Source organism: Pan troglodytes, chromosome 1 (genome assembly GCF_028858775.2).
Source record: "Pan troglodytes isolate AG18354 chromosome 1, NHGRI_mPanTro3-v2.0_pri, whole genome shotgun sequence".
NCBI lineage: Eukaryota > Metazoa > Chordata > Mammalia > Primates > Hominidae > Pan > Pan troglodytes.
In genome coordinates this window covers 203,166,104-203,179,918 of record NC_072398.2, presented here as the reverse complement: position 1 = coordinate 203,179,918, position 13,815 = coordinate 203,166,104, and the positions used below count along the sequence as shown (strand labels likewise).

At 41.9% G+C, this 13,815-nt stretch overlaps 1 protein-coding gene and 1 non-coding gene across 2 annotated transcripts in view; both read left to right on the top strand.

The window, feature by feature from the left end:
* STX12 (syntaxin 12) overlaps nucleotides 1-11,573 on the top strand; it is a 51,317-nt gene extending 39,744 nt beyond the window's left edge. The window contains exons 7-9 of the mRNA XM_001150284.6: nucleotides 4,952-5,024; nucleotides 6,759-6,841; nucleotides 9,343-11,573. Of these exons, the coding sequence (XP_001150284.1) occupies nucleotides 4,952-5,024; nucleotides 6,759-6,841; nucleotides 9,343-9,441 (255 nt within the window). The 3' untranslated portion in view covers nucleotides 9,442-11,573. The remainder of the gene's footprint in view (nucleotides 1-4,951; nucleotides 5,025-6,758; nucleotides 6,842-9,342) is intronic.
* Nucleotides 11,574-11,658: 85 nt separating this feature from the next.
* Nucleotides 11,659-11,764, top strand: LOC112207035 (U6 spliceosomal RNA). Its single transcript, XR_002941516.1, has one exon. It is a non-coding gene; the product is annotated as a U6 spliceosomal RNA (small nuclear RNA).
* Nucleotides 11,765-13,815: the final 2,051 nt, after the last annotated feature.

The following is a 13,815-nucleotide window of genomic DNA, read 5'->3' as shown; positions in this document are numbered from 1 at the left end:
AACCTCCGGGTTAGGCAGGACTCCATGGAGAGCCCCTTTGCTTAGTCTGAAGAGCCCAGAATAAAGGCAGGCCAAAAGTCTTGCTCCATTTTTGTATATCCTAAAGTCTAATCCCAAGTTGTACATCTTATCCCTTCAGTGAGTCAGAGAAATAGGAACAGTTTTTGAGGTGGAGGTTGAGGGAGAAGTCTGTAGGCCTTTCTTACCTAACTGAGCTTTCAACTTTAATTTTGCACAGTGACTAATAAAATATCCCCTTTTTTTTTTTTTTTTTTCCCGAGACTAAGTCTTGCTCTGTCGCCCAGGCAGGAGTGCAATGACACTATCTCAGCTTACTGCAGCCTCCCTCTCCCGGGTTCAAGTGATTCTCCTGCCTCAGCCTCCTGAATAGCCGAGACTACAAGTACGCGCCACCACACCCAGCTAATTTTTGTATTTTTAGTACAGACAGGGTTTTGCCATTTTGGCCAGGATGGTCTTGAACTTCTGACCTCAAGTGATCTGCCTGCTTCAGCCTCCCAAAGTGCTGGGATTACTGGCATGAACCACTGTGCCCAGCTAAAATGTCCTTAAACCTGAGTTTTCTCCAGTTTAGTTTTCTCCGAAGGTAGAAGGCTGCCATTGCTGGGATCGGGGGAGGAGAAAAGGAGAGAGGGAAATTTTGAGCTCTTCCTTGGCCTCCATCTGTAGCAGTGGTTCTGAACTGTGAGTGCACATGAGGATCACCTGGAGAAGATTTTTTTTTAATGCCCCAGCTCTCATCCACCACTAATTACTTGATGGGATAATGTGAAATTCCTGTTTATTATATGTTAAAAATGGGCAAATATCCATTATTTTATATGGTTCAAACTAATAAATCATAATTTCTGGGCGTGAGGCCCTGGGCATGGGTATTTTTTTAAAAAGTTCCCCCAGGTGATTATAATATGCAGCCAGGGTTGAGACCCACTGCCCTAAAGGCCATCAATGTCTGTTTTTATCTATTTATTATTTATTTTTTGAGTCAGAGTCTTACTCTGTCGCCCAGGCAGGAGTGCAGTGGCGTGTTCTTGGCTCACTGCAACCTCCACCTCCTGGGTTCAAGCAATTCTCCTGCCTCAGCCTCCTGAGTAGCAAGGATTATAGGTGCCTGCCACCACTCCTGGCTAATTTTTGTATTTTTAGTAGAGACGAGGTTTTGCCATTTTGGCCAGGCTGGTCTTGTCTGTTTTTAGATGGGATAGTTTATCCTTAAGTTATGATTATTTTATTGCCTTCAAAAATGTCATATCTTTACTCTTTTTCACCTACTGCTACTACTAATTGAATTAATTGTCTAACATTAGAAATATGGCTAAGTGCAATGGCTCATGCCTGTAATCCCGGCAAGTTGGAGGCTGAGGCAGGATGATTGCTTGAGCCCAGGAATTCAAGACAGCCTGGGCAGTGTAGCAAGACCTTACCTCTACAAAAAATAAAAAATTAACCGGGTGCTGTAACATGTACCTGTGGTCCCAGCTACTCAGAAGCCTGAGGCAGAAGGATCACTTGAGCCCAGGAGATCAAGGCTGCAGTGAGCCATGATCGTGCCACTGCAATCCAGCCTGGGCAACAGAGCAAGACTCTGTCTCAAATAATAATAATAATCCTTCCTTCAAAGAAAAATTAATAGCCCGGCACGGTGGCTCATGCCTGTAATCCCAGCACTTTGGGAGGCTGAGGCGAGTGGCTCACCTGAGGTCGGGAGTTCAAGACCAGCCTGACCAACATGGTGAAACCCCGTGTCTACTAAAAACACAAAAAATTAGCCGGGTGTGGTGGTGCATGCCTGTAATCCCAGCTACTGGGGAGGCTGAGGCAGGAGAAATGCTTGAACCTGGGAGGCAGAGGTTGCAGTGAGCAATTGCACTCCAGCCTGGCAACAGAGCGAGACTCTGTCTCAAAAAAAAAAAAAAATACAGTTGGCCCTCGATATATTTAGGTTTCACATCCTCAGACTCAAGCAACCGTGGATTGAAAATATTAAAAAAAAAACTAAAAAATAATACAACAATAAAAAATAATACAAATGTAAAAACCAATACAGTGTAACAGTATTTTATATAACACATTGTATTAGTTCAGTACATTACTAATACAATGTAAGTGCTATGTAAAATAGTAATGTAGTATAAAATAGTAATGTAACATTATATAAGTAAGATAGAGATGATTTAGAATATAGGAGAGAATGGGCACAAGTTATATGCAAATACTATGCCATTTTATATCAGTGACTTAGAGGGAGGGAGTCCTGGAACCAATCCCCCACGGATACCAAGGGACGAAGGTACTGTTATAGCAAAGTGGAGTGAGACATATGGAGCTAAGGAAAGAAATGTAATGGATGCCAGGGTATAATGGATCATTTCATATTCAACAGAGGAGAGTCCAAATTCCTTAGCCTAGGTTCAATTTTCATATCTAGTAATTTCCAAACTCTGACATACACATTCTATGTTATGGCAAAGCTAGGTTATTTGCTCTTTAACTGAGTTGCCTTTCTGTTTATATGACCTCTCCTTTGCTTTAAGGCACAACTCATGTCTTACCTCTTCTGCAGAGTCTTCCTTTCCTCCACACCTTTCTATACCATTAATTCAGTCATTTCCTATATAGTACTCTTCCTTCTTATTTATTTTATTGTGCACTTATTCCCCACGTCCACCCCAGTTAGCTGTATTCACAGCAACTAGCAGACTACCCCAACTATGGTAGACTCTTAGCAAGTAATTGAAATGCTGACAAGACTTGCTTTAGCAGATAGTCCACTATAGTAGACTCTTAGCAAGTGATTGAAATGCTTGCCAGGTTATGATTCCAATAACCCTTCAAACCTGGAAGGGAATTGCCCTCAAATTTCCATAGGGTCATGCCCCATATGAGCACCCCTTTAATAAGACAGGTTTCCATTGTCTTTCTTCTGCCTGATCATGAGTCAGAAAGACTCAAATATAGGCCAGACATGGTGGTTCACACCTGTAATCCCAGCACTTTGGGAGGCCGAGGCAGGCGGATCAGTTGAGGTCAGGAGTTCGAGACCAGCCTGGCCAATGTGGTGAAACTCTGTCTCTACTAAAAATACAAAAATTAGGGCCGGGCACAGTACAAGCTCACGCCTGTAATCCCAGCACTTTGGGAGGCCAAAGTGGGTGGATCACCTGAGGTCAGGAGTTCGAGACCAGCCTGACCAACATGGTGAAACCCCATCTCTACTAAATATAAAGAATTAGCCAGGCATGGTGGTACATCCTGTAATCCCAGGTACCTGGGAGGCTGAGGCAGGAGAATTGCTTGAACCCAGGAGGCAGAAGTTGCAGTGAGCTGAGATTGCACCATTGCACTCCAGCCTAGCAACAAGAGCGAAACTCCACCTCAGAAAAAAAAAATAGCCGGGCGTGGTGGTGCACGACTGTAATCCCATCTACTGGGGAGGATGAAGCAGGAGAATCACTCAAACCCAGGGGATGGAGGTTGCAGGGAGTTGAGATTGTGCCACTGCACTCCAGCCTGGATGACAGAGCAAGACTCTGTCTCAAAAAAACAAGTAATAAATAAAAATAAATAAAAAGAAAGAAGGGAGGGAGGCTGGGCGCGGTGGATCATGCCTGTAATCCCAGCATTTTGGGAGGCCGAGGCAGGCGGATCAGGAAGGAAGGGAGGGAGGGAGGGATAGAGAGAGAAGGGAGGGAGGGAGGGAGGCCAGGCACAGTGACTCACACCTGTAATCCCAGCACTTTGGGAGGCCAAGGCGGTGGATCACGATGTCAGGAGTTCAAGACCAGCCTGGCCAACATGGTGAAACCCCGTCTCTACTAAAAATACAAAAATTATCCGGGCGTGGTGGCACGGGCCTGTAATCCCAGCTACTCAGGAGGCTGAGGCAGGTGAATTGCTTGAATCCGGGAGGTGGAGGTTGCAGTGAGATGAGATTGTGCCACTGCACTCCAGCCTGGGTGACAGAGCAAGACTCTGTCTCAAAAAAAAAGAAAGAGGAGAAAGAAGGAAGGAAAGAGAGAGGAGAAAGAAGGAAGGAAAGAGAGAGGAGAAAGAAGGAAGGGAGGGAGGGAAGGAAAGGGAAGGGAAGGGAGAGGGAGGGAAGGGAGAGGGAGGGAAGGAAGGAAAGAGAGGGAGGGAGGAAGGAAAGAAGGAAGGAAAGAAAAGGAAGAAAAAAGAAAGGGAGGGAGAGAAGGAGGGAGGGAGGGAGAAAGACCCAAATATAGGGGATTTTGCCAGTGTTAAATTCTTCCACTGCTGTTAGGAAAACAAGCTGCAGTTCAGCCCACTGAGCTGATTTGTGTTTACCTTCTTTGATCAGAGCAGTAAATAGGTTGTAGTCCATTCACTTTGGAACTGCTATCCACAGACCATCAGCTTTTTGTCAGTCAGTTGGGAGTTACCATAGGGCATTGTCCAGTGATGACAGAATCCAGCAACTCCTCACACAGTTCCAGAGTCAATCCCAGGGGAAAAGAGGCTCCTTACTTGTAGCTCCTCCTTGCATTCCTCAGATAGCATGATCTTGTGTAAACATTTAAATTCTGTAGTCCAAAGTCCCAGTGGTTGTCATCGGGAGGAACTCAACAGGCTTTTGTCACAAGGCCTAGCAGTCTCCACATAGGGCTATCACACCAAGAATTTGTCTATATCAGCACTCCAGCCTTCTGCTGTACTGTTTGGACTTGGGCGCTCTTACTGGTTCTCGTGTAGCATGTCCCATTAATGTTGCTTGAAGGGTGAGTTTATGTGCCTTCTGTTTTACAATATTGGGTAGGCAGCAATAGATTATTTTCTGTTTATGCATGGAGAAAGCATGCTTTATAGAGCCTTAAAAACACACGTGTTAATAGCTAAAACTTTAGGTACGTGAGGGAAACAAATCTTCTAACATGTTGCTTAATGTTAGTTAATTGTTTTTTGTCTTCCTTAGGCTGACATTTTGGATGTCAATCAGATATTTAAAGATTTGGCCATGATGATCCATGACCAGGGTGATCTGATTGGTATGTATTATTGATACCTTTAACCTCAAGGTGAGTTGATAGTATTTGGGATGCATCTGTAATCCCAGCTACTCAGAAGGCTGAGGCTGAAGCACCATCTAGGAGTTTGAAGCCAACTTGGGCAACATAATGAGAATTTGTCTCTTAAAAAAGAAAGAAAGAAAGAAAAAGGAGTTAGGCTAGGCGTGGTGGCTCAGGCCTGTAATCCCAGCACTTTGGGAAGCCCAAGCGGGCAGATCATGAGGTCAGGAGATGGAGACCATCCTGGCTAACACGGTGAAACCCGTCTCTACTAAAAATACAAAAAATTAGCTAGGCCTGGTGGCACGCACCTGTAGTCCCAGCTACTCGGGAGGCTGAGGCAGGAGAATCCCTTGAACCCAGGAGGTGGAGGTTGCAGTGAGCCGAGATTGTGCCACTGTATTCCAGCCTGGGTGACAGAATGAGACTTCGTCTCAATTAAAAAAAAAAAAAAAATGGAGTTAGTCATATCAGCTATAGAGTTAAAGTATGTTTAGGAATGCCATTTTAAAAATTACCAAATTTATTTTTCATAGCAATTTTCTTATGTTATCAAATGTAGAAGTTAAATGAGGCCTCATGAATACTCAGTCCCATTGACTTCTTTGTACATCTTTGTTTAGAGAAATAGCTCTCAGCTTCCCAGCTTTTATCTCAACAAACTTGCAAAATTATGGGGTTAGTAACCCTTTTTTTTTTTTTGAGACGGAGTTTTGCTGTTGTTGCCCAGGCTGGAGTGCGATGGTGCGATCTTGGCTCACCACAACCTCCGCCTCCTGGGTTCAAACAATTCTGCTGCCTCAGCCTCCCGAGTAGCTGGGATTACAAGCATGTGCCACCACGCCCGCTAATTTTGTAGTTTTAGTAGAGACGGGGTTTCTCCATGTTGGTCAGGCTGGTCTTGAACTCTCGACCTCAGGTGATCTGCCCGCCTTGGCCTCCCAGGTGGTGGGATTACAGGCGTGAGCCACCACGCCTGGCCAGTAACTCTTTTTTTAAAGCTTTCTATGTGGAAATAATTTCAAGTTTATTAAAAGTTGCAAAAATAGGCTGGGCATGGTTGCTCACGCCTGTAATCCCAGCACTTTGGGAGGCTGAGGTGGGAGGATCACTTGAAGCCAGGAGTTCAAGACTAGCCTAGGCAACATAGTAAGACCCTGTCTTTACCAAAAAATTAGCCAGGCATAGTAACATGCACCTGTAGTCCTAGCTACTCAGGAGGCTGAGGTGGGAAGATCACTTGAGCCCAGGAGTTGGAGGCTACAGTGAACTATTATTGTACCACTGCACTCCAGTCTAGGTGACAGAGTGAGATCCCGTCTCTTAAAAAAAAAAAAAAAAAAAAAAAAAAAAAGTAGCAAAAATAAAAATATTACAAGGACCTTCTTTATACCCTTTACCCAGATTTACCTCTTGTTAACATTCTACCCCATTTGCTTTATTATGTATTCTTTCTCTCTTTCTCTATGTGTATCTACATAATTTTTTATGAATCATTTATGGGTAAGTTAAATACTTCATAGCCCTCAAAAATTCATTGTTTTTTCTCCAAAGAATAGGGCTAGTCTCTTACCAAGGTAGTAACTCGATTTCATGGCTGGATAGTTTGGATAGTGGTAGTGAAACCAGGACGTGTAACATCAGAAATCTGTTCAATTTGCAGTCTTAAAACATCTGAGTGTGTTAAAACATCCTCTGTCCTTCCTTTTGCAGATAGCATAGAAGCCAATGTGGAAAGCTCAGAGGTGCACGTCGAAAGAGCCACTGAACAGTTACAGCGAGCTGCTTACTATCAGGTAAAAGCGGGTGCCAAAGAAAGTCACTCTGTGTTGCAGACTTTTTAGGCCATCAGAGTACATTGACATATTGAGAACAGCTACAGCCTTTGCTTAGGTTTAAGCTAAAGGAAAGTAGTCATAATTGCAGTCCCAGTTCCATTTTTATTATTTTCCTTTGCAGATAGATCTACAAAAAATAGTCACACCTTGAATAAACTTATCAGAAGGCTAGTAACTGCAAAGCTAACCCTATACACTAATGTGATACCTAAATCTGCTATGAGGCTGTTTTATATCCTGAACAGCTGAATGTATTTCAATTAGGATAGTAAGAAGTATAGTTAAAGTAGAAGACTTCATAGATACTTTATGTTGAGTGTTGCCATAGAGGATGGACATAGAATCAACTTCGACTGCTATTTATATATGAATAAATAAGGATAATCATTCTGGAACTGTTCCTGTAAAGTGAAATCCTTCTACATGTTAGTTGAAACTCTGGTTTTTTTACTTATCCAAGTCTTTATCTCAGTGTACAAATAATGTGAATGAAGTCTTTCTCACTTCCCTTCAATTTGGTGTTGCATGGCTTTTTAGAAATAAATAGCATTTCATGTCCTTCGCCCACTTTTTGATGGGGTTGTTTGTTTTTTTCTTGTAAATTTGTTTGAGTTCATTGTAGATTCTGGATATTAGCCCTTTGTCAGATGAGCAGGTTGCGAAAATTTTCTCCCATTTTGTAGGTTGCCTGTTCACTCTGATGGTAGTTTCTTTTGCTGTGCAGAAGCTCTTTAGTTTAATTAGATCCCATTTGTCAGTTTTGGCTTTTGTTGCCATTGCTTTTGGTGTTTCAGACATGAAGTCCTTGCCCATGCCTATGTCCTGAATGGTAATCAGTGTGGCGATTCCTCAGGGATCTAGAACTAGAAATACCATTTGACCCAGCCATCCCATTACTGGGTATATACCCAAAGGACTATAAATCGTGCTGCTATAAAGACACATGCACACGTATGTTTATTGCGGCATTATTCACAATAGCAAAGACTTGGAACCAACCCAAATGTCCAACAGTGATAGACTGGATTAAGAAAATGTGGCACATATACACCATGGAATACTATGCAGCCATAAAAAACGATGAGTTCATGTCCTTTGTAGGGACATGGATGAAATTGGAAATCATCATTCTCAGTAAACTATTGCAAGAACAAAAAACCAAACACCGCATATTCTCACTCATAGGTGGGAATTGAACAATGAGAACACATGGACACAGGAAGGGGAACATCACACTCTGGGGACTGTTGTGGGGTGGGGGGAGGGATAGCATTGGGAGATATACCTAATGCTAGATGACGAGTTAGTGGGTGCAGCGCACCAGCATGGCACATGTATACATATGTAACTAACCTGCACATTGTGCACATGTACCCTAAAACTTAAAGTATAATTAAAAAAAAAAAAGAAAGAAAGAAATAGCATTTCAGTTGTTTTCCGTGTTCCTGGGATAGCTGTATTTTACCTGGGAGTGCTCGTAAAGAAATTCGTATTTAATAATAGTGTTTCCTTTAAAAACTAGGTGATTAATTTCGTGTCCAACAGTAAAGGAATAATTAAGTAAATTATATACATCCACTCATTGTTGCATATGGGAATTAAGAGATGTTTCTGAAGAGTTTAAACAGAAAAATATTTATACTAAACATTAAGTGAGGAAAAACATCAAACATCATACAATGTGATCCCAGTTATGTCAAATAATATACATAGATAACAAATCAGAAAGAAATACAAAAATGTTGACGGTATTATCTATGGGTGATTTTTTTTTCTCCCTCCGCTTGCTGTATTTTTTTTTACAATGAACATAACAGTTTTATACGTATTATAAAATGTTATTAAAATACACATGCACAAATAACTTATTTTATTGCAAATAATGCCTGGCAGCACAGGTATAGCTCCTTTGCAAAATTGTATGTGGGGACTTGGAATTAAAACTTTGAAACCTATACTACTCGGCTGGGTGCGGTGGCCCACGCCTGTAATCCCAGCCCTTTGGGAAGCCGAGGCAGGTAGATCACTTGAGGTCAGGAGTTCGAGATCAGCCTGGCCAACACTGGTGAAACCCCGTCTCTACTAAAAATACAAAAACTAGCTGGGCATAGTGGCACACGCCTGTAATTCCAGCTGCTCAGGAGGCTGAGACATTAGAATCACTTGAACCTGGAAGGTGGAGGTTTCAGTTAGCCAAGATCGCACCACGGCACTCCAGCCTGGGTGACGGAGTGAGACTCTGTCTCAAGAAAAAAAAAAACACCAAACAAACAAAAAACACTTGCACTACTACCTAGTGCTGCCGACTTAAGATTTCTGGGAAAGTCTCTGCATAATTTTGCATGGATAGAGTTAATCTTTAATTACAAGGAGGCAGATTTATGAAGCATTCTTAGAGTCTTACACATACAAATTTTACTTGTTTCATGAGTGTCTTGTTTACATATTTCTTTCCTCAGAAAAAATCTCGCAAGAAGATGTGTATCCTGGTGCTTGTCCTGTCAGTGATTATTCTAATCTTGGGACTTATTATCTGGCTAGTTTATAAAACGAAGTGATTGCCTCCGATCGTTCTCCCGCTGAGCTGTTTTCAAGGGCAAGTGCTTGTTGAAGTCTTGCCAGAACAAACTGATCACAAGAAGACAGCATATACCAGAACGTCCTGTAATCATTTAGTTAGAAACTAACTACTAACTAGTCTTTGGAATTCGTGACCGATGGAGACAGTATTTATCAATTTATTGATTCTATTGATTTCTCAAATTAGGAATTAACTTATGTGGATTTTGCTTCCTCTTGTATTCTGATTGCCCTTCATCCCAAGTGTTTACTGAAAATTCCATTCTAGATATTCTTGTTTTGACAAATGACACTACAGTCTCGTAATATTGTCTTTTATGTATATACAAAATTTACCTTTTCACTAGCATCTGAGATAGAGTTACTTTCTGGTACCCAGTATATTGGAGTCTGTCAGAAACTCTATAATAGGCCACCAGTTTTTATTATTTAACATTTTTATTTGAATTTCTAAGAAGCCTATTCTCTATCTATTTTGAAAGATTTTGGCACTATATTTAATTGGAAGGTAAAATATTGTACATGTGATCCAGAGTAAATGAGAAGTCTCTATCTGAGCTGGTCAGTTACTGGAGTACATGTTACTAATCTGGGTTTAAAGTTTACTTCATTATCTGCTAGTGTCATCCACAGCAGTTCATCCTCATCCACACTAAGCCATCCTGTTAGCTTTTAAAGGAAGTTAATTTAATTAACATTAATATACTCTATGGGCTCCCTCTCCCACCTGTCTGCATAGAAAGGCAGAATTAGACATAGCATGCTTTGGAAAAGCAAATAGGAACTGTTGGGAATGATTTAATCTTGTTGTTGTTGTTGTTGTTGTTGTTGTTGTTGTTCACTTGTGGTTCTACATTCCTGGTGAATGATGAATGTTGCTGTCAAAGGGCTGCCCCCTACCTTATAAGGGTTGCTGGGCATTTGAAGGCAGGAAGATTTTTAAAGATAGATTGAGGTTGGTTTAAAATTATTCCTGTGAACCAACAATAAAGCAAAGAAGAGGTTCATTTTTGTAAATAACACTGGTTTCAAATAGTGATGTTAGACTTAACCTAATTTATAAACGAGATTAATATCTCCATGCATAGTTTTAGACAAAAAAAGATGTTTCAATAAAATTACTGTCTTGTAATATAAATGTTGTCCACTTCCCTTTTCCACAGGCCTAGAACAGTTAAAGGGAACATAATTTGTTTAGGCTCCCACATAAATGTGAATCTGGCCAACAACTTTGGTTCATCCTTTAGTGAATTAGAGGATTTGGCTACCCTGAGTATATTTATATTCATTTCTTCTGTTCTCCTTCTGTTATTATACTTAATCTTCTAAACTAAACTAATGTGAACAGTAGGGAAACAAGGGCCCAAATGCATAAGTTTCTTTGCACTATTGCACTTACTTAATACAAATAAATGTTTTTTAAAGCTTTTGTAGTATGTTTTTATGAGTTAACATCCTAATGTGGTAGGTATTAGGTAATGTGCTGTCATGAGAAAAATTGAGACTTCCAAGAAAACTGGACACCAGGTGAGGGTTGGTTTGGAGACGGAATAGGTGTAGCTGCCTTTCCTTGAAAAACAGTGTGTAGAGATGGCTGAGTGCAATGGCTCACACTTGTAATCCCAACACTTTGGAAGGCTGAGGCGGGAGGATCAGTATATCGGTATGTCTGAGCCCAAGAGTTCAAGATCAGCCTGGGCAGTATAGCAAGACCCCATCTCCATTTTTTTTTAATGACTTTTTAATTTAAAAAAAGAACAACAGGATAGAGCTGTTGGGGTGGCACAGTGGCCCAAAGAGCAGCTTCAGAGATAATTCCTTGGTTCTATGATCCCTGTTTAACTCCAAATTACAGTCGGACTTGGATACATCATTTGTAACATTGTAGGAAAGAAAAAAGTCTTGGTTGTGAAAAACGATTTGCATTTGGGTAAAATAAAGTGACCATGCTTTTGTTCTGTAATACTGTGTGACCTGTGGTTGTTGTAATGGTGATCATGGAGAGCAAATATGAACTTGGCCTGGATTTTAAATGGCCTAGAATTTGTGGTAGTTGCCAAAGAGGTTCTCCTAGGTGGTCTTAATAAACCTATTCACAGAATTCTCCTTATCTGTGCCTTGATTATCATTGAGAGCATCACAATCTAGGACAGCAGTTTTTAACATGGCTTCACATTAGAAACTAAAAAAATACAGTGCCCACTTTGGCAGCACGTATATAAAATGGGAACAATAGAGAGAAGATTAGCATGGCCCCTGCACCAGGATGACTTGCAAATTCATGAATTCTCTCTCTCTCTCTCTCTCTGTCTCTCTCTCTGTGTGTATGTATATATATACTTTTTTTTTTTTTTTTTTTTGAGACAGGGTCTCACGCTGTCGCCCAGGCTGGAGTGCAGTGGCACAATCTCAGCTCACTGCAACCTCCACCTCCTGGGTTCAAGCAATTCTCATGCTTCAGCCTCCCAAGTATCTGGGATTACAGGTGCTCACCACGATGCCTGACTCATTTTTTAAAATATATTTTTAGTAGAGATGGGGTTTCACCATGTTAGCCAGGCTGGTCTGGAACTCCTGACCTCAAGTGATCCGCCCACCTCGGCTTCCCAAAGTGCTGCAATTACAGGCCTGAGCCACTGGCGCCTGGCCGAAGTGCTCTATATTTTTAAAAAAATATTCTCTGTGCTCCTCTTCTTGCTAAAAAATAAAAAATAAATACTGATACCTCAGTCCCACAACTCCAAGATTTTAATTTAGTCTGGAGTATAGCTTGGGCATAGGGATTTTTAAAGGCCCCAGGTAATTCTTACCTGTAACTGTGGTTGAGAAGCATTGGTTTGGATGTCAGAAACTAGACTGGGGTACAAAAGACCTTAGCTCTGCCGTTAACTTGCTGAGGGTATTTGAAAAAGTCACTTATGGCCGGGCGCGGTGGCTCATGCCTGTAATCCCAGCACTTTGGGAGGCTGAGGCGGGTGAATCACGAGGTCAGAAGTTAAAGACCAGTCTGGCCAACATGGTGAAACCCCATCTCTACTAAAAATACAAAAATTAGCCAGGCGTGGTGGCACACACCTGTAATCCCAGCTACTTGGGAGGCTGAGGCAAGAGAATTGCTTGAACCCAGGAGGTGGAGGTTGCAGTAAGCCAAGATCATGCCACTGCACTCTAAGTCTGGGCAACAGAGCAAGACTCTGTCTCGGGGGAAAAAAGAAAAAGTAACTTAACCTTTAGGCCCCAAGTTTTCTTGGTAGCTCTTTTCCAGCTACGAAATTTTTTGATTATAAGGACCCACGGCAGTTTAGTGTGAACATACAAATTGTATTTTTACCTCTATCTTCCTTTCATTTTCTCATCCCCTTTTCTTTTTTTTTTTTGTTTTTTGAGATGGAGTCTCGCTCTGTTGCCCAGGCTGGAGTGCAGTGGCGTGACTCGGCTCACTGCAAGCTCCACCTCCTGGGTTCACGCCATTCTCCTGCCTCAGCCTCCCGAGTAGCTGGGACTACAGGCGCCCGCCACCATGCCTAGCTAATTTTTTGTATTTTTAGTAGAGACAGGGTTTCACTGTGTTTGTTAGGATGGTCTTGATCTCCTGGCCTCGTAATCCACCTGCCTCGGCCTCCCAAAGTGCTGGGATTACAGGCGTGAGCCATCATCCCCTTTTCTACTTCCTTTATGAAATATCCTAGGAGTACTGGGTAGATCTAGCATTCTCTCTTCCAATGAGTTATTAATAAAACTATGGGCTGGGCGCAGTGGCTCACGGCTATAATCCCAGCACTTTGAGAGGCCGAGGCGGGTGGATCACTTGAGGCCAGGAGTTCAAGACCAGCCTGGACAACATGGTGAAACTCTGCCTCTACTAAAATTATAAAAATTAGCCAGGCATGGTGGCGCACGCCTGTTAATCTCAGCTACTCAGGAGGCTGAGGCATGAGCTTTGCTTGAACCCAGGAGGTGGGGGGTTGCATTGAGCCAAGATAGCACCACTGCACTCCAGCCTGGGCAACAGAGGCTCTGTCTCAAAAAAAAAAAAAAAAAAAAGGAAAAATAAAAAACTATGATACTGTATAAGGTATAAGGTAAAGTAGAAATGTTACTGTGGCTACTTAATCTGGGAATGTTCCAGAATAAGAACTTGCTAGATGCTAGACAGATACTCCCAGGGGAGTGTGTGTGTGTGTGTGTGTGTGTGTGTGTGTGTGTGTGTGTGTGTTTTGCTAAGGGGTAGGGATGGGAGGGTTCACCCACCGCAGTGCAAAATATCAAAATGAAATTACTGTTCAGTCTACGCAAAGTAAAACATTCTGAGCCACCTCTATTAAGTTTTTTTTTTTTTTTTCTTTCTATTC